At 42.3% G+C, this 21,669-nt stretch overlaps 1 protein-coding gene across 3 annotated transcripts in view; it reads right to left on the bottom strand.

Annotated features, from left to right (window-relative positions):
* Positions 1-221: 221 nt before the first annotated feature.
* Positions 222-21,669, bottom strand: part of cpm (carboxypeptidase M) — a 33,115-nt gene continuing 11,667 nt past the window's right edge. For 2 of the 3 annotated variants that reach the window (XM_080886411.1, XM_080886413.1), the window contains 7 exons: positions 14,808-14,980; positions 10,841-10,937; positions 10,663-10,768; positions 7,165-7,335; positions 4,639-4,791; positions 4,406-4,554; positions 222-4,145 (listed from right to left, as the gene is read on the bottom strand). In XM_080886411.1, the coding sequence (XP_080742537.1) occupies positions 3,876-4,145; positions 4,406-4,554; positions 4,639-4,791; positions 7,165-7,335; positions 10,663-10,768; positions 10,841-10,937; positions 14,808-14,980 (1,119 nt within the window). In that variant the 3' untranslated portion in view covers positions 222-3,875. The remainder of the gene's footprint in view (positions 4,146-4,405; positions 4,555-4,638; positions 4,792-7,164; positions 7,336-10,662; positions 10,769-10,840; positions 10,938-14,807; positions 14,981-21,669) is intronic. The other variant, XM_080886412.1, reaches the window with a different exon arrangement.

The raw sequence follows: 21,669 nt of genomic DNA, 5'->3' as shown, positions 1-21,669 counted from the left end.
CAGAATAGTTTAAAATTTGAACGGTGAAAATCGGCTGAAAATTGTGGAAGTAGTTAAGTACCAAAAAGTGTACGGAAGCAACTGGAATAATAAAGTATAAAGAATAAAGAGAAACAGGAACTCAATAGTGTGGATGCTTAAAGCATCCACACAATAATAATAAAGAATAAAGAGAAACAGGAACTCAATAGTGTGGATGCTTAAAGCATCCACACAATGAATCAATGTTACGGAAGTGGAGGAAGAGCAGGTTTTGGCTTTCCTCATATTTCAAAAGTGCTTCATCTCTTTGCTATGACTGTCGCCCGGCATAATTTGCAGATGATAATGGTTTTAGCCGCTGCAATGCTTTCGACCAAAACAGGCGCAGCTTGATGACATCATCAACATGCGCTATCGCGATAGAGTCAAAATCTCTATCGTTGGCCAAATTTATATCGTTTCTATCGTATATCGCTTATATCGCCCACCCCTACTTCTGTGTTAAAAAAACTTTAATAATCTCAAATGTTTTATATTTCAGTCTTACAGTTTTCATAAAATCATTAAAATATTTATTTAAGTTTATTTATTATCCACTTCCTGGCTTCCATACAGATTAAAAAAAAAAGCCACACAAGAGAACGAAGATGATAAGAATAAAACTAGCAGATGACGTAAAAACCATTTCCATCAAGAACAAGTTTGAACAAGTTTGCTTCAGGTCGGCTTTGAGACAGAATTTACTTTTTAATTTTATTGAAACAGAAGAAAAAAAAAAAGTGACCGAAGCCTGCAGTCACAACACTCCCAACATGGCACAGAGGACTGTTATAAAGCATGTTTAATATAAAACAGTACAAAAGTGAGAAAAAAGAAGACATTTGGCAGGAATAATGTTTAAATCTGGGGGAAAAAAAACTTGCAGAAGGATACTGAGTTTGTGTCCTGAGGGTGGGTACAAGGACTCGGAGCTGCTCTGTGTGGAGTTTAAATCGATTTACAGTCTTTGTTGTGTCACAGACTGTATATAAATATATAAATTTAAACGGTGTACAGATACTGTATGTGCTGAGGCTGATGGTTCAGGTTTAAATCCTGGGGTTTTAGATAGAACTCTGGGTCCCAACCTTCTAATATTTATATTAGAAAGCAACATAATTTGGTTGCTTTAGGGATACAAACAGGAAGTGTAATGTTTGGGCTAAAGTCTGAGCCATGTTATGCTGTATTTTTTTAAATTTGGGCCATCAAAAATGTGCCAAATTAGCTTTTAACACTTCCTGTTTGCAGTGCTGTCATGGCTGTGAGCACAAGTATCTCGGGTTTACTCTGATCCAGAAGAAAATCTAAAATGTGGATTATTTTAAGGCAAATTCTGCATTTATAAGGAGTATCGTTTTTTCTTTCATTTGCTAGAGGATTTCTTCATTTTTGCTTACTGTGTGTTATGAGTCGGAGAAGGACAGCTTTATGGAAGCAGTGCTGCAAATATAATCGCCAACTGTGTCACTGAGCAGCCAAATCAGCATCACTAACCTCCTGTTGGTTTTCAAAGAGGACAACTGTTATAAGTCTTTATGTCTTTATGTAAAATAAACCTCATCATAACTGACACAGTAAGAGAATTTGAAGTTGACAGATTTGCTGCGCATTGGCTCCACCAGGTGGTGCTTTTGAATTGTTTGCACTTCAGGTTATACTTTGTACTTCGTCCACCTAACTCTTCATCTAATCTCTTAATCTAATATTAAAACAAATAAATAAATTAAATAATACACGATAAATAAAAGAAATAAAGAGGCCAGTGGAATAAGCATAAAACTAATAGAATTGAATTTGAATTGTTTTACATATATTATAAATCATCTTGTGACATCTTAATTTTGCTTTGGTAACAATGAATGGAATAAGCAGAAAAAAATGAAAACAGCCTGACCATCTGAGTAATGCGCAGCGTCACTGGAAACACTTCAGCACACAAAATCATCATTTCCACACTGCCATGTCCTGAACACTGCCCCCTTTCTAAAAACAGCATTTAGTCCCTGCAAGTGCTAATTTTAAAGTGCCCCTGCACCTCCTCGTATATAAAATTACAGTCACATACAAAATAAAAATCACATCTTACCAGAGAGGTTGAATCCTCCTGCTTTGTTCGGCTGTGTAAATGTTAATTGTTAAAAAAAAACAACCCAGAAAGCTGCCATTTGAATAAATCTACATTTAAAAGCTGTTTATTCCTGTTGAAGTGCAGGAAATATTTTTTGCTACTCTGTCTTCTTTTCAAAATCTTAATAAAAACACCCATTTCTCTTTAATCCCATCTCACTGAACAATTAGCCTTCATAAGATTTTTTTTTACTATTTTCTCAATTATTATTAAGGCAATAAAAAAGATACTTACAGATATTTATTACTCGTTTAAAACATCCTTGAGGTGTGAAAACTGTGTAAATCTGTGCAAGTGCTTGCTTTGATATGAACAACAACATATGAACTGAAAGCTCAGCTGCATTACTCAAAGTAAGGCAACCGAAAGTATAAAACTGAAGAAACTATTGTGCCTTGTTAGCTGCATTTTAGAATCTTCCAAGATGAACCATAAACTGTTCCAAAAGGTCTAGTTATTTTTTATATTAAATGTGAAATGATTGTGTTTTTAATGACCAAGCTAAGTCAGCTATCTGAGGGGCGCATTCACTTCTGGCTAGACAGTTAGCTATTAGCTTTTAGGGTTGTAACAGTGGTGCAAACAGAGATGTTACTAATGGCATGGTGGTTAAAGTGCCAGTTAGCCATGAAATTGTTATTTTGGGATTTTTCATATATTAAATTTCCATGTACCTGAAAGCTGTAGTCAATCTGATATGCCTTGAACAGTACTTCAAGATATCTACAAAAGCACTGAAAAGGAAAACACAAATAACAGTCAGCACTTTGAAACATAGCTTAGCACCCATATTCAAGTTTTGTGTGACATTTTTGATATGTGGTGTTTTTAGGGTTGAGTGAATAAGGCCTGTGTAAAGAGGTTTATGCTGCTGCACCAAAAACCTCCTTACAATTGCATTGGTCTTCCATAGCTTGCGTGAAAGATGACAATTTGTCTGCAAACAATTGCCAACTACTCTGTGAGCAAACTGTTAACAATGTGACACACACTTGGTAGTTGCTGAATGTTTGCAGACCATTTGGTGTCCTCCATGAAAAATACAGGTGACCATGTCAAATACAAATCAAAGCAATATCAAGGAGAGTTTTTTTTATACAGCCCTCTTTTTGGAACCAATGTGACTGCCAGCAACATGCAGAAACTGCTTGCCAGCCAATCATGGAATACACATTTTCCCTTTGCGTACAATAGCAGACAAGTTATGTGCGTATAATGCACGTGAATAGCTAAGTGATGATTCATGCCATTGTACACTTTGTAAGGAAAAGCTATGTATAATAAGGGGCCTTGAGGCACCACCCATTAGTGATCTTAACAAAGCAGCCATTTGGGTTGTTTGGGTCTTTGGTTAAAATTTGTGCTAGCATGTAACATAAAGGCTCATATAAGTTTTTAACTTCTAGTCTGGTCCTCATTCTACTGCTACATGTGAAAATGTCTTTTGCAAATGTTTCCTGTTATCCATATCAGAAGTATGTAACTTCTATGCTTATGAACCTGGGTGCTCCACTTTAGCTCTGACCATCACAGTATTCTCCACTAAATTTCATCTCATGGTTTCATGGTCTCAGATTTGTTTGGGGCAACAAAGCTTGCAGGAATTGTCAAACTCCTGCTCCATGTGTCTCCTCAGAAGGCTGCAGTTGACATTGTGTCACAGTTTTGATGTACGTGTTTGGTTTGATGTCGATAGGAACTGAACCTGGCTGGCAATTTCACTTCAGTCGATCAGGGATCGCAGCACTGCCGCCATGCTGAGCCCTATAGCCAGGCTGCTCCACGTGGGCCTGTTCATGGCTCCGCCCGCCTTCTGTTGTAAAGTGTAGTTACAGGTAGGGGTGGCATCAGTTTGGGTAGTGCTACCCACAGTCCGTCTAGTCGTTCGGGCTATGCGTCGTAACAGGAAGTCGTGTTTAAGGGCAGAGTATTGATCCGGACCATACGGGACACTGAGAGTCTTTGTCAAAACCTCGTGACCTGGATATGTTACCTACAATAAAAGATATGGGAGAGCAGGACATACATTATGCATGCTTCCTTGGCAATATCATTAGAAACACAGTATACATTTTCATTGCTATGCAGATGATACCCAGCTTTATTTATGTATGCCCAACCTTAAGTACACCCTGCTTTATTGTGTTTTTAGTTTTTACTCTAACATGACCATAACTCACAAAACAAACATCATGTGGCAGTGAATGTTTATTTAGGTTGAAGAATAAGCTGCACTGGGCTGTAAAGTCTTACTGTGAATGTGTAGTTCCCAGGTAGCAGCAGACGGTAGTATTCCCCATGTTGATTGGTTCTGAATGGACATATATTCCTGCGACCTCTGACCTCCACCACTGCGTTCTCCACTGGCTCGCCTGAACCATCAAACACTTGACCTTTGACACCTGAACACCACATACCAGGTTATTATCAAGTACTGATACTGCTTCAATAGAGACAGGTGGACTCAAAGACAGAGACATACTGACCCAGGTGGACTTGCTGGACGTAGGCCAGCAGAGCCTTTTTATTGTCGTTCCACAAAGCAGGAAGCTCTCTGGCTGGAGGATACTTGCAGCAGGACAGTTCCAGAGTGATCTCCAAACACTGCCCCCACACATAGTTGTAATCCTGCATCCCACCTGATGCACACATTCAAACACATTCAGGTCCACACTGATGCTGAGACTAAGCTGCAGCAGCACAGATGGTCAGATGTTACTCTTACAAATATTTCACTGACCATTTTAAACATCAGTTAATACGTTTGGTCCATGAACTGTCAGAAGATTAAGGAAATTCAAAATCTTTTTAAATGTGATTCTAAAAGGCATTTGATCTTTATGTCTTAATTTTGAGTAACCTCAGATAAGCTGTCTATTGGAGTAGTCCTGATTGAATAACCAGGTTTTCATGACTGTAAAACAGGATCCCTGTCGGTTTCTAATGAATGTGCACAACAAGAGTCAAATCTCCATTGTGACCATCAAATGAACCCCTCGAGCCGTGCACAGTTCCCACATACGTGATAAGGTTACTGCGATCAGGTTTCTGCAGGATGACACCAGAGCGGGCTGCACGGGCGCTGAGCGCTCAGCAGCTCCTCATCGAGTTTCTGTCGTTAGAAACTCTCTCCAAATATGAGGAGATTATTTTTCAATGAAGATTATGTTTGAAAAATCGCAGGAAGTTCTTTTTTAGTTGTGAGAGATGCATTCTGGGTTGTTCCTAGTCTTAAAGCTGCTTAGCTAGGGGATTTTTCTTTTATTATATGGTGACTCGGCGTATTTGTTTGGTCTTGTTTAACCTGCAGTAGTTTCCAAAGGTTCTGGTAACGAGTTTCAAATTCATGACAATTAAAGAAAAAAAAAGTTTCTCTACTGCTGAAATTAAGCATGAAGTTTGTCACAGATTAAGAGCTCAAAAACAGTCTACCAAAAGTTTCATGTGAGGCAATATATGAGTTTATCCAAGATTTAAGAGGATTTATTTTAGAAGTGATTTTTTATGTGTCACTCAGAGATGTTAATGCCAGGGACTTTCTTCTCCTTTGAGGTATTAGAAAATTTTAGGGAAGCTAAAGTGATGAGTGTAAGAGTATTTCCTGTCCTGTAGTTTTGCTGGGATGCTTGTCCTCCACTTTCACAATAAACCTCACATTCCCACTATCTTGGAATATTTTTACAGCTTACACTGTAAAAATATTCCAAGATAGCATTTAAAGTTGAAATTCACCCAACTTTCCAAGCAACACAAGCAATGAATTTCTTGCTTTATTAAAACAGGAAAAAAGCTGCTTTGCTCAGGTTTTCAGTTTGATCAAACAACTGCAATAGAAAATTAAAGAAATTGGCTATTATTTCTTTTCAAGATAACTCAAAGAGTGAAGTTGGAGAACCTGTAAAAGCTTTGTACAGTCATGACTTTTTGCACTGTGAAAAAACAAGTGCACTCTGTGATTCAGCAGCTTGTAAAGCTGTTTTGTGGCAAAAGTTTGAAGTAATGGTTCTCTGTATGACTTTATCAGACTCTGTCATTACTATAGATACATTTTGGTCCACACTTCTTTACAGCGTTGCTTAGGTTCATTCATTTGCAGCCTTCATGTGTGCATAGGTCTTTGAAGGCCCCACCACAGCACCTGAGTCAAGCTGAGGTCTGGACTTTGACTGGACCATTGCAGCACTTTGATTATTATCATTATTATCATTATTTTTTTGTCATTCTGATTGGAGATTTGCTGCTGTTCTTTGGATAATTATCCTGTTGATCCAATTTGGGGAAAAGTTGATGGTCGAGTCAGTGACTGCAAGGTGCCCAAACCATCATTCTTCCACCACTGCGCTGACAGCTGGTATGAGGTGTTCGGTTTGTGCATCATGGATAAACATTTCCACTTTGTTACAGTCTTGTGTCTTGTTCAGATGATACTTTCCAAACTTTAACCTTTATCATGCTAACTGAGGCCTGTAGGATCTGAGATGGCGTGGGTGGGTTTTACACGGTCTTAACTTCTTTACTTCTGAGAGGAATTAAAGAGTAAATACAAAAATATGGGGTAAATCTGATCAGACGTCCACTTCTGGGGAGAATGTGGTACTGAATTAACACAAACCTGAATTTTCCAGACCTGCAACCTGCAAAAACTTTAGCTCTTTGGTGCTTATTCGCAGATGATCAGGTAATAAAGTCGATTTGATTATCAGCACCTGGCTGCTACTTACAGTAATAATTCCTATTGGCGCAGTGAGGATGCACTTAATTTTTCACAGGACTGCACTTCAATATAAATAAATCATGGAGCAAAGGTAGTAGTGGTTATTGTAGTGGTTTTTCTACAATGCTAATCAGAAGCTAATCTTCTGTATGTTCTCTATAGTATCACAAATCCCTGTGTGATCATTTTGCTATCCTTCTCTAAACACTTCAGTAGTAAATGAACTATTTGACAGAACCAGATGAACGTTTCCTGTTTCCAGTCTCTCTGTAAGCTAAGCTTAGCCAAACTCACTGACCTTCCAGACGATACCACTGGAATCCGTTGGTGATGCCCTCCAGGAACGGCCTGCTGTCCATACAGAAGTTACCTCGGTACATGGAGGCGTGATTGTGGGAGTACTCCTTAGCCAGGTGAACAAACACGTCATTATCAGGAGCGATGCTAGCCCCGCCCACCAGTTCACTACCTGTTTAAATGATGAGAGCAAAAGCCTGTGATTGGTGGTGATTATTTGAGCTTTAGAATTATTTTGTTTCCAGTAGCACTTCCTGTTGCCTTTTCCTGAAGTTTTCCCCAAGTTTTTCTGTGTGTGAGTTTGCAGGCTGGTAAAGTTAAGGCAGTAACTCTGACTAAATGTTTTTAATCGAATAAGATAAGATAAGATAAGATAACCTTTATTAGTCCCACACGTGGGAAATTTGTTTTGTCACAGCAGGAAGTGGACAGTGCAAAAGTTATGAGGCAAAAATTAGAATACAATAAGAATAAATACAGTACACAACTGTACAGAATAGAATAAAATAAAATAAAATACTATATACAGTAGAATAAAATAAAATAAATATACAATAAGATAAAAATAGAATACAAATACAAATACTATATACAACTGAGTAAAATACAACGATGACAGAAAGGATTATTGCACTTAGTATTATTGCATATGTATGGATGTGTGTGCTTGATCAGTTAAAGTCTTTATTATGGAGTCTGACAGCAGTGGGGAGGAAAGACCTGCGAAATCTCTCCGTCCCACACCGTGGGTGCCGCAGTCTCCCACTGAAGGAGCTGCTCAGTGCTGTCACAGTCTGCTGCATGGGGTGGGAGACGTTGTCCAACAGGGATGACAGCTTAGCCGCCGTTCTCCTGTCACTCACCACCTCCACTGGGTCCAGAGGGCATCCTAGAACAGAGCTGGCCCTTCGGATCACCCTGTTCAGTCTCTTCCTGTCCCCAGCAGAGATGCTGCCGCCCCGGCAGACCACGCCATAAAAGATAGCAGAAGCCACAACAGAGTCATAGAATTTCTTCAGGAGTGGGCCCTCCACTCCAAACGACCTGAGTCTCCGCAGCAGGTACAGCCTGCTCTGCCCTTTCCTGTAGAGGGCGTCTGAGTTATGAGTCCAGTCCAGTCTATTGTTCAGATGAACACCAAGGTACCTGTAGCTGTCCACAGCCTCAATGTCCATACCTTGGATGTTCAGTGGTTGCAGTGGAGAATGCTTGTGCCTGCGGAAGTCTACCACCAGTTCCTTGGTTTTACTGGCGTTGATCTGGAGGTAGTTCAGCTGGCACCAGTCCACAAAGTCTTGAGTCAGTCCTCTGTACTCCTTGTCGTCCCCATCAGTGATGAGGCTGACTATTGCAGAGTCATCAGAGAACTTCTGCAGGAAGCACTGGGTGGAATTGTGGGAGAAGTCTGCAGTGTAGATGGTGAAGAGGAACGGAGCCAGAACCGTTCCCTGTGGGGCCCCCGTACTGCAGACGACCCTGTCCGACACACAGCCCTGAGTCCTCACATACTGTGGTCGGTCGGTGAGGTAGTCCAGGATCCAGGTAGTGAGGTGATGGTCCACTCCAGAGTTCACCAGCTTGTCCTTTAGAACCGAGGGAAGAATGGTGTTGAAGGCACTGGAGAAATCAAAGAACATGATTCTCACAGTGCTTCCAGCGGTCTCCAGGTGAGCGAGGGAACGATGTAGGAGGTGAATGACGGCATCATCCACGCCAATGCCAGGCTGGTAGGCAAACTGAAGTGGGTCCAGTGATGAGCTTATTAGGCGCCGAAGCTGAGCCAGGACCAACCGCTCCAGGGTCTTCATCAGGTGGGATGTCAGAGCCACCGGCCTGTAGCTGTTGAGGTCCTTGGGGCGTGAAGTCTTTGGCACTGGTACAACACAGGAGGTTTTCCAGAGCTGTGGGACTCTTCCCAACCTCAGGCTCAGGTTGAAGAGGTGCTCCATCACCCCACACAGTTGGTCCGCGCAGGACCTGACGACCCTCGAGCTGATACCATCTGGACCCGCTGCCTTCTTGCCATTAATCCTCCTCAGTTCCCTCCTAACCTGGGTGGTTGAGAGAGACAGGCTGGAGCCTTGTGTTGAGTGTGTATTGGATGCTGTTGTTGGGGGTGGGGGGGAGTGAGCAGGGTGAATAGAGGAGGTGTGAAGTGTCTGAGGTGGAACAGCAGCAGTGGGGGTGGGTGAGTCTGCAGCCGATGTTGCAGACTGCCTCATGGCTGAGTCAAATCTGTTGAAGAAATGATTCAGTTCATTTGCCCACCTCACATCCCTCCCAGGCAGAGAGTTCTGCTGTTTGTGGCCCGAGATGGTTCTGAGGCCTCTCCAGACTTCACCAACGTTGTTTTGTTGAAGCTGGTTCTCCATCTTCTGCCTGTAGCTCTCCTTCCCTTTCCTTATCAGTCCCCTCAGCTCTCTCTGCACCCTTTTCAACTCCTCTTTGTCTCTGGATTTGAAGGCCCTCCTCTTCTGCTTGAGGACGGTTTTAATTTCTGGGGTAATCCAAGGTTTGTTGTTGGAGAAACACCGTACAGTCCTGGTAGGTACAGTGTTATCCACACAGAAGTTTATATAGTCAGTAATGCATGTAGTAAGGCTGTCGATGTCCTCAGTTCTACTGAGCAGTTATAAATCTGATTATCTCGATTAACACACTTCCTTTTCTGCATTTTGAAGTCAAAACAACAAATTCAAACAATACAAATACAAAACAAACAGGCTTTAAGCCATAGCGTTATGTGTTCCCACATAAACATCTGAAGTACAGGACTTAAAGAGTTTTAGCCGTTCAAATAAGAGATTATGAGAAGCTAGATTTATTCAAACTCAAAATCTCTTTTCTTTCTTTTTCAGAACAAGAGAATTAGCTTTTTATGAGCCGCACATTTTTTTTCTGCAGCTTATCCGAGTCCTGAAAGTATCCTAGTGCCTAAAATACCTCAACTGACTCCTCCAACAGGTTTTTAAAGCTCAGGTGTTTTATTAGATTTTTATTATTATTATTTCAGATAAAGGGAGAATGGCAAACAAATATTTTATTTCATGCTGAAAACTGGTGTTTAATATTCCTGTGAATATACCTTCTGGTCTAAGCCTTCCCTAATGATTGAGCGCTCCCTTTCTCTGCATTTGTAGTTTCTTCCTTTCTGTCAGTACCGTGAGCCCGTGGCCATGAGGTAACAAACTGTTAAATTAATATCTTTTCTTATTATTATTCCAGCTCTATTATCTTTGAAAATTATAAATATTCCACATCTAGCACATGAAAGAAAGCTACGCTCTTCTGTAGAGGTGCACTCATCACACATTCTCTGTACTTGTATATTTGTCTGGTGGGTCTGAGGGCCTATTTCCTGCTTTGCACTTTCCATTTCACATACTGATATGAAGCAAATAAGAAGCTCCAAAAACATTCTACAAAGATCCACAAAAACACGACTGTGGGACTGTTGTGGACGACCAGCTAAAGTCAGACTGCTGGATCTGCCGCTTACCGCCATTGCTGTTGTCATAGGGGTAACTGGCCACCACAGCGCCTCCATGAAGGTTTGCAGAGAGAACAAAACTCTCCGTCCTCAACCAGCCAATCACTGCTTGGACCTGAAACACATGATAGCATCCTGATGACAGAGGAAACTTAAAAACGCTGTCTCGTTCCAAAGCAAAACCAACCTCAGCTTCCCTTCTCTCCTCAAAGAGCTGCTGACTTTGGAGACCAGCGAAAGCATCCGGGAAGTCCCTGTTCAGATCAATGCCGTTGCCGTTGTACCTGACGGAGAAAAACGGTCACATCACGCATGAAAATGCTGTTTTCATTTCTGTATCAGGTCAGAGCACACAGCCTTCTTGGGTGGACTTCCCCCCTTGCCTGCGCAATTACAGTGAAATCAGGAGGGGTGTGACTTCACCTCTTAGTGCTAATCATAGTTTACCTCTTATATTTCTTGTCTATTTAAAAAACAAACTTTGAAAACTTTTTAAAACTTACAGTAAATTATAAGTCATTTAGTGCTGCTAAGGCTCCCTTGAGCAAGGCACACGTGTTAAAAATAGTTTCCATGATACTCTGAGTGTGCAGGATGAGAGTGTCTCTATTTAAAGAGCAGCTGCTGAGACACAAAATGATTTCTGTGCACAGACAGGCTGCCATCAGTTCCCTGTTAATTACTGACGATAAGAGATCACAAATATCTTTTTCATTGCGATCAGGCTGTTCTTGTCACTGCCATCTTCTGCTGCTGTTTTCAGACATTTACAGAAGGATCTGATTTTGTCAAGTTTATTTGAACACTACACAAAGGAAATCCAAACTCACAAACATCCTGTGTTCTACTGGGATTTGTTATATTTCAGATCAGAGCGAGGGCCGTCGAGGGGATCTCGATCGCATGACCCAATGACATCACGAGTCATGATTGACCTCACAGGACTCTAACGGAACTCAGAGCACTGACTTATTTAGAATCACATTTCTCTCACATCACAATTTGTCATTGTGCTGTCCCTTATTTTCTGTCATATCAATGGTGGAAGTTCATATTAGACGGGGCGATCGTGTCTCAAGAGTTGGGCGTTCGTCTTGTAATCGGAAGGTTGCCGGTTCGAGCCCGGCTCCGACAGTCTCGGTTGTTGTGTCCTTGGGCAAGACACTTCACCCGTTGCCTACTGGTGGTGGTCAGAGGGCCCGGTGGCGCCAGTGTCTGGCAGCTCTGTCAGTGCGCCCCAGGGTGGCTGTGGCTACAATGTAGCTTCACCATCACCAGTGGGTGAATGACTGAATGTCGTGTAAAGCACTTTGGGGTCCATAGGGACTAAGTAAAGTGCTATACAAATACAGGCCATTTACCATGATAAGTCGGGGTTTGCATAATACTTTTTTTTTTCCTTTTGGCTCTGTATGATGTCGCATATTTATACTGAGGTTTGTGACAATAACTAGTTACTCTCGCCCGTCTTTCTCAAACCTAACTGCTTGCGGCCCCTCTCTAAACCTGTTTCTGCTTGAGGTTTCTTCCTGTTAAAAAAACGTTTTTCCTTCCCACTGTTGCCAAAGTAAGACAAATGTACAAATACATTATAGAGCCTCTAATTTGTCACTTAGCACTAATTAGCAGATATTAGCTGCTTTGTTTATATTGTTGATATTGCATCTGCACAGTTTAGTTTAGCTAGCATTAGTGATAGGTTAGCACTAAAACCCCAAATGGTCACTTCTCACAAAAACCAACATGGAAGCAACAAAAATGCCAAAGAGTCTGAAACCAGTCGGTGATGTCACTGTGGTCGTGCCGATCATTTATTTACTGACTATAGTTTCAGACCGTGGATGAGCGAAGTAGTTGCACTGAGGCTCAGTATGAGATAAATAAGGATTATTTTGATCTGTCAATCATGTAAAGCCGCTGTAGTGAAGTCCAAGAGTAGAAATATGTACCTTTTATCATAAAAGGCCTGCTCTGAGTGTCTTATGTCCAAATAATGATCCAATTCTTCTTTGAAATCTCAAAAGTGAACTTCTTCTCTCATCTACCTGAACTCTAGAAGAAAAGTAATTCATCCAATGGGACGACCCAAATCTTCTGGCACCTTTCTGTAGGAATTAGTGCCAGCATATTAAAACAAGACTTCACCATCTCATTTGTCATCTCACTCACTTTCATGTGCTTAAGTGAAATGTTTCCTTATAAGGTTTGGAAAGCAGTGACCCCAAAGAGACCACACACACACACACACACACACACACACACACACACACACACACACACACACGCACACACACACACACACACGCACACACACGGACTAAACCTATATGGGAGGCAAGTCCACATAATGAGACTGTTCCCACAAGCAGTTACTGCAGACATGAGTCTACTGTAAACAGAATATACGAAGACGACGAAACAATCATAATTAGATGCTTACAGAGTATAATTGTGTGTGCATGTGTGTGATATAGATCTACAGTGTGTGTGTGTGTTTCTCTTGCCAATCAAAGTATTTTGGGTGCAGCAATGTAGCTTAGGCTTTACAAAACAAACAAGCTGTGACTGCAAGATTATGTCTGTGTGTCAACTTGGCATTTAATCTCTCTCTCACACACACACACACACACACACACACACACACACACACACACACACACACACACACACACACACACATGCTAAATTATTCTTTGCAAAAGTTAAAGTGTGAGAAATATTTTCCAGCGTTCATGTTTTGTTATCAACGTGTTTATGCTAACAGTGGATCCCGTGAAGAGGGCTGCTGATGGTGCGTAGCCTCACTAATCCAAGGAACTTTACAGCCAGTCAGCTGTAACTAAGTGGTTTAAGTCAAGTACTGCCCTTAAGCATGTTCCTCACAAATTTGAGGAATGTAAACTTTTAATACTACTTCATAGTTATTAAATGCTGCATAAATTTGTAGGTTTGCCTCTAAAAATATGAAATAAGACAGCCTGTCATAAGTCACCATAGTCACGGGCTATTTCAGTTTGGAATCTGGCATTATTCGTTTGGACTACAAACCTAATCAACTGGAGATGGTGCAGGAAAACAACAGGATGTCCTGAAACACAGTGCACATCGTGGTGACAGGTGGTGTTCCTGCACTCAATGCTCCGCTGCTGATTGAGGAAGAAAACTGCAACTGCAGATCTGTTGATACCAGACTTGGAATGTCTCCATGTGTCTGTGGATGAGACGACTCCCGGCTGTGGAAGTGCATATAAAAACAGACTGCCTTTCAAGATACGCTGTTACAGCTTCCCAGAATCACAGTGACAGAAGATGGCCAGAGGCCAGGTCAGTCGCTGGGCAGCCTTTACTTTACAGGGGACAGTATTATATTTCCTACATATTCATTTTGTTTTGTGCAGTAAAAACAAGTGCAAGCTGTGCCTTTTAAAATCTGAAATCCATTTTAATATATCTGACATGATTTTGGGTGCAGTTATTTTTGTTTATGTGGCATTAATTTTACTGTCTAGTAAAATTCTAAAATTTTTAATATTAAACTTTTTTTTCTAACTTCAGTGATATTTCTTAATCTAAGCCCTTTTTAGCGTGCTGTCAGTACTTTAATTACAGAAGAGGATCTGTATACTTTGTCCAGCAATGCTTTTAGCCAGCAGCAATGTTTTTCCTGCAGCAGGCAGCGGCTTTCAGTTGTCGAGGCTCTAAAAAGCCACCGTACGTGACCTGCTGAGCAGCCAACAGCAGGGTACATCAAAGACGAGCAGGTGAACACAGCAGAGCATTTAGCAGCTACAGAAGCAGATATGTCCCTCAGGAGGGAGTCATGCATATTGCATGAGCATGCAGCAAATAAAGCTCTGAGTCCTCAACAACGGCTCATTTGTTCTCTTGTACAATTTCACTTCCTACTGTTTCACTTAAGAGGTTAGTTCATGCCTTTGAGTTCATCATTAGGGGTTTTTGCTAAAATACACACTGCACACAGAGAGCAACACAATCAACAGTGTTCAATCTCTCTTTTAGTTCTGTTTTTGGTCTCCACTTCCCAGTCAGGAAACGTCTGTTTGCCGTCTTAATGTTTTACTAGCTGCTGATGAGCACAGGGTGTGCCGCAGGTCTCTCAGAACTTAAAACAGAGGTAAAGCTGTTTGCGTTACCTGCCCTGGCTGTTGTAGCAGTCCTTGTCTGCTACGTCAAAGCCGTCTGGGTTCATCGTCGGCAGGATGTGGATGCGTGTGCTGTTCAGCAACCGCAAGGACCATGTTTCGTTGCTACGGTAACTGCGCACCAGCTCATCTATTAGTTGAAGGAGCAGCACTCGGCCAAGAACCTGAAAGCACACGAATACAAACACGCAGAAAGAAATTTAGGTAAAAACAAATGTTGTGATGGAATTTACGGCTTGTCCTCACACATAAGTCATAAGTGAACAGCACAAAGTTTAGATTATGCATTATGCAAGATTCATATTTAGGAAAATGGGTGAACAGATGTTAGTGCAGGTATGGTCAGCCAACTGTGAAGTAATCACTTCCACCTTCCGCCAATATAACATAATGTCTTTCCACCATAACGAAAGACATTATGTTATTCACCTCCCACATGCAGCTGGCCATTCCCATGGCTTATCGTAGAGCTAAAACACCCGTCAAGGTCAGTCCTCCTAAATACTCCACTGTGACTAACCTTTGACTAACACACGAAAAACATGACTACATATGAAAAAGAGTAGAAAAGATGATGTTTCCAGGGTTAATCTGAGTATCTGAATGGGTTAATGAGTAGAATAGAATAGAATAGAATAGAATAATCCTTTAATTGTCCCACAAGGGGAAATTTGGTTGTATCAGCAGCAAAAACACACATATACAAACAGAACAGAACACATTTTTTTTTACATATTTACATCATGGACAATAGTTACCAAAGCAGAGTACTGTACAGTTATTAAAAATAGAGTACAGATAAGTGGCAAACCCAGGTTGTAGTGTGCAAACAGAGCAGGATACTGAAAGATGTTTAAATAGTTAAGAATATTTAGAATAATTAGAAAAGTGCAGGTTGTGTATTGTACCTGTGCATTAAAAAGTAGACATGTAACTTCCAATAAGTTAGTGCATAGATAACCTGAGAAAAGTAATATGCAAGTTATAACAGTAGAAGTTGTTACAGCACTGATGTAAACATCTATGTTTGTTGGGAGCAGTTCTGATTGTACAGTCTGACAGCTGCAGGGAGGAAGGACCTGCGGAAACGCTCCTTCACGCACCGAGGATGCAGCAGTCTGTCACTGAAGGAGCTCTGCAGCTCAGCAACATTTAAATGCATAGGGTGGGAGGCTCTGTCCATCAGAGAAGTTATTTTGGCCAGAGTCCTTCTGTTTCCCACCACCTGCACTGGATCCAGGGTGGATCCCAGAACAGAGCTGGCCTTCTTAATGAGTTTATCCAACCTCTTCCTCTCAGCTGTCGATAAACTGGTGCTCCAACATACAACACTGTAAAAAATGACAGATACCACCACAGAGTCATAGAAGGTCTTTAAAAGCACTCCCTGGACTCCAAATGACCTCAGCCGCCTCAGCAGGTAGAGTCTACTCTGACCCTTCCTGTAAAGAGCATCAGTGTTGTGGCTCCAGCCCAGTTTATTATGAACGTCAAGTTTACGCCAAGTTTACGGCTGTCCAGGGTCCATTTTGGCTTAATGGATGGTTCGCAAAGTTTGCAGTGAAAACCGCAGTGAAGTCAATAAATATTCCAATCAGTTCAGCTTTCCTTTAGTGATATGTGTGGAAACTTTAAGTATTTCCAGGTGAGGACATTAAGTTTAGTTGCAAAATTGGAAATGTGCTTTCAGTATAGTGACAGCAGACTCAGTTAACGTGGATAACTACGGAGCCCCGCAGGGGACATGGGAGAAAAAAAAATTAAGACGGACTTTTGCGAGATCTCGCAAAACAAACTCAGGATCTCGCAAAACAAACTCGGGATCTCGCAAAAGTTTTAAAGTTTAAAAGTTTTAAACTGGTATCACATGGAAGTACACGCAGACACAGTCTAAGTTATTTTCAGTTGTTAGCTCTTCAATAATTATATAAATTTCTTTAACACGAAGAAATGTTTATTTTCATTGTTTAACAGCTTTAGTTATTTTTTTTATTTAGAGTGGTTTATTTTTCCTAAACTTTACAGTGCATTGCTTTCACTTTATTAGGCTAAAAGTTTAACATTTAATTTCACTCCACCATTCTTTGTTTTCTGTGTGTTGACCTTGCATGTTCCTGCCTGAAGAAAACAGCGGGGGAGGAAGTGATGTCGTGAGTCAGCGAGGAATTGAAATGGAATCCAGGGACGAGTCACGATGAGGCATTTTTTCCGGATACAGGCGGCTTATTGGATGATGAAAAACATCTTTGTGAATGAATGAGAGCCTTGGGAGTGGGAATGACAGAAGGCTGGGAAAGGTGTGTATCCACATCATCTCACTCACACACACACACACACACACACACACACACACACACACACACACACACACACACACACACACACACACACACACACACACACGTCAGGACTAGCGCTGCCTCCAGCCATCATATTGCTTTCCTTCATCAAACTCCCTCCATCTTTTGTCTCTGTTGCGATCACACGAAAACACACATTTTTATTTTTGCATTTTTATACTGTGATTTATCTTTTTACTTTATATCAGCTGAACATCACTGACACCCTCTGTTAGGTTAGGCAACTGTTCCTTCATCAGGGTCGGCGTGGAGCCAGTTTTCAGTGCGGGCAATTTCATCCACCAACACTTTTTTCATGGTCGAAGAAATTCGATATCTACTGTTAGCTCTGGCTTTACTGTGTTTTGTACAATCAACATGTTCCTTATCAGTCTCTACGGCACCCCTAACTCGGGGATAATTGGCCTTGGAAGAGCTGCTCTTTGCTGCTCTTCTTTCTGTGCTAAATGGCGCTAAAAAGTCAGTCTCCACAGAGAGGAGGGGACGCCCTGCAGCTGTGACCAGCCACGCCTCAAACAGCAACTGTTGGTGCTATATAAATAAAACTGAACTGAACTGAACAACCAAATGGAAGAACGTCAGCAAGACCAAGGAGCTGGTGGTGGACTTCAGAAGGGGTCAGCACAGAGACTACAAGCCCATTATCATCAATGGAGCTCCAGTGGAGAGGGTGCAGTCCTTCAAGTATCTTGGTGTCCACATCTCCTCAGACCTGACATGGGCTGCCCACATTCAGGTCCAGACCAAAAAGGCTAGGCAGCGCCTGTATCACCTACGACAACTGAAGAAGTTCAGGGTCTCTCCAAAGATCCTCAGGATTTTCTATACAGGCGCTGTGGAGAGCATCCTCACACAGAACATGACATCGTGGTTCGGGAACAGCTGTGTGAAGGACCAAAAAGCTCTCCAGAGAGTGATCCGTGCAGCAGAACGCTGCTGCAGGATTGCTCTCCCCCCGCTTCAGGACACCTACACCAGGAGATGCCGGACTAGAGCAGCGCAGATACTGAAGGACCCGTCCCATCCTGGCAACAAACTGTTCCAACTTCTGCAATCTGGTAGAAGGTTCCGCATCTTCCGGGCAAGGACAGAGAGACTCAAGAGGAGCTTCTATCCCCAAGCCATCCGTGCCCTAAACACACACACCCGCCCTCTCACATCATCTATAATTGACTGAGACAGGACTCTTCCAGACACTAAACCAAGGCACAATGTACATTTCAATTCCTTTAATTTTAAATATGTTTATATTGTCTATCCTGTAAAATAGTCAGATATCTATTCATATTAATGTACAGAATTCACCTGCTTGCTGCTACTACTGCACATTCACCCAGTGTATATACTATATGTGTATATATATATATATATATATATATATATATATATATACACGATGGATGGGTGGCAAACCTGGAGGATCTTGTGCCTGGCGGGACTGTCTATCGAGGACGCTGAGGATATTTACCTATTCGGAACCATGATAACAGGGTTCTTGCTGATCGGAGCTGGCTTGGCCCTGACTTATCGGAGAAATAAGAGAGCGGAACCAGCTGTTCAAACCCCCCCTAAGCTGACTGCTGGAATTGAAGCGATGGGACGAGGCGCGGCCTCCCACACTGAACGCAGCATGGTTAACACCTTGGAGACGCTTACAGCTGCCGTGAAGACTCAAACTAGTATTTAGTATTTATTTATTTATTGTCATTGTCAAGAACAATGAAATTGCGTTTGGGGCTTCCATACAACCCAAAAAAAAAAAAAAAAAAAAAAAAAGAAGAAAATAATAAATACCCCTTAAAACCCAAGTGTACATATTTAACCCAGTGTGACTCCAATGCAATAAGACAATCCTTAGCAATAATGTTCGTAGAAATTCAGACAAAGACCTGAGAAACATGACAAAATACAACAATGCAACCCATTCAATATTATTGTACTGTGAGATATGATATCAGATATGATAGTTATCTATTTAAGAAAGAGGGGGGGGGGGGCAGGAGGGGGAAGAGAATAAAGATATGATGCACCAATGCAGACCAGTTCATTGCTATTAAGAAGTTGGATATGGTTATTGTCCGTGAGAGGGGGGCAGAGAGTTCAGGAACCTCACAGCCTGTGGATACAGGCTGTTGGCCAGTCTGGATGTTCTGGCCTGTATAGACCTGTACCTTCTCCCTGAGGGCAGCAGATGGAAAAGGTGGCGCGCAGGGTGATGTTGGTCCCGCAGGATACTGTGCACCCTCCTCAGACAGCGAGTGGGGAAGATATTACTGATCTCTGGCAGACTTGTTCCAATAATTCTGCCAGCTTCTTTCACCACCCGCTGGAGTGCTTGCTGATCGGCCTTGGTGCAGCTGGGGAACCACACTAGAAATCCATACGTCAGAACGCTGCTGATGGCACAGTTGTAGAAGTTCAACATCAGAGATCTGGGAATGTGTGCGCTCCGCAGTCTCCTCAGGTAGTAGAGGCGCTGTTGGGCCTTCCGTACAACTGAGGTGATATGGTTGCCCCAGGACAGGTCCTCGGTCACAGTTACCCCCAAGAATTTAAAACTGCTCACCCTCTCCACCGCCTCACTGCCAATGAAGAGAGGCAGATGGTTGTTATGACCCCTCTTCCGGAAATCTACAATGATCTCCTTGGTCTTTTTGGTGTTTAAGACCAAGTTATTGTCGTGGCACCATGACTCTAGTTGTTGCACCTCTGTCCTATAGTTTGTCTCATCATTGTTGGATATAAGTCCGAGCACTGTAGTGTCATCTGCAAACTTAACAATGAGATTGGACGCGCAGGAGGAAATACAGTCATGGGTGAAGAGAGTGTATAGCAGAGGGCTCAGAACACACCCCTGAGGGGCACCGGTGTTGACCACAAGGGTGGAAGAGGTGTTCTTACCCACTCTGACACTCTGTCTACGGTTAGTGAGGAAGTCCACAATCCAGTACTAACACCATTGAGCGTATGATGGGATACATCAGAGAGGGGCCTGCTCACAATAACACCCTTGAGCGAAAGTTGGATAACATCGCAGAACGGCTCACTGCAGCTGTGGGGTCTCAGAACCAAAAGAATGACAACACCACGGAACAGAAGCTTGATACCATCATGGGGAGGCTTGCAGCGCTCCAACGGGAAATCGAGGCCCCAGTGTCAGAGTGCTAAATTCGCTGCTCGCATAAAGGAGAAATCAACAATATTCTACATTTGGACACCACGGCGCCAGCTGCTCAGGCCCAAGGCTGGAGCCCACCAAAACAACTCCCTGATAACGACTGTGTGATGACTATTCTTCCCATCCCATGAAGGACACCTGGATCGGCTGGAGGACTGTTTACTTAGCCTGATACAGCGAAGGACACTGTCTCAGCTGAACTATGGACACGCACACACATACACTTACACTGATAAGCACGCACTCATCCCCCTCCCTTCCAAACGCCTTCGATGCTTGTTCCTGCGGGGGAAGGCAGCGGGTCTGCGTGCCGCGCTGAAATGGTAGCATGGTGCAGGACGACTGCTGTGTTCCTTTGAATCACCCCCCACCCCCCTATCCATCCCCTGTGGCTTGTCATGTGCTCTGATGTTGTGATGTGGACATTAATGTGCTCTCTGTGCAGAGGAGTTTTTTTTTGTTTCCTGTTCTCATGCTGTCCTCCCATAGGTTGCCCAGCGTGTGAAGAGGTCTCTTTTTTTTTCCTCTTGTACTTTTCCCAATGTTGTGTAATTTTTTCAGTGTTATTCTCCCAACGCTGCCGATCTCCGACTGTATTCCCTTGTGTTGTCTTGTTGTTGTGTGTGTAAGTCGGGGGGGGGGGGGTCCTATTCCTCTGTGGGGCAACCTGCATATGGCCAATAAAGCATTCATTCATTCATTCATTCATATATATATATATATATATATATATATAATGTTCTTCCTCTACACCCCCCCCCCCCCCAATTTTTGCACATGTCGAGGAGCGTGTCAGACTACATTTCACTGTGTGTTATACTTGTATAACTATGCATGTGACACATAATAAAGAACCTTGAACCTTGATATCGGCAGTTGACAGCGGATCTACTCTAGATTGTGTTTCTTGGGCTTCACTTGAGCAGTTTTGCATGTTTCACAGTTCCCTTCATATTCTGTCTTAAATAGGCTGTGTTTAAATGAACGCCCCTTGAAGTTTTATTCTCTCCCTATGACATCATCCAGATCCATGAGTAGAAAAAACATCTGAAATGAAGCAGTGTGAGGCTTGAGCTTTTGGCTTACACACACTGACCTCATTATTTGAAACTCTGCCCCCCCATATCTCTGCAGTTTAGAAAATGGGAAATAAGGGCAGTGATTTACTGAACTAGGTAAATGTAAAGGAAAATATCCCAAGTAAGTATATGCTTTAAAAAAGTCAAAGGTAGGTCCAATCTAATTACTGATATCTTCAAATCCAGCAGCCATTACTGGATAAAACCAAAACATATGGTGGTGTTTGCCACCCATA

Source organism: Rhamphochromis sp. 'chilingali' (assembly GCF_963969265.1).
Source record: "Rhamphochromis sp. 'chilingali' genome assembly, chromosome: 7".
Lineage (NCBI taxonomy): Eukaryota > Metazoa > Chordata > Actinopteri > Cichliformes > Cichlidae > Rhamphochromis > Rhamphochromis sp. 'chilingali'.
Note: the sequence above shows the minus strand (reverse complement) of the source record. Positions and strands in the feature narration are given on the sequence as shown.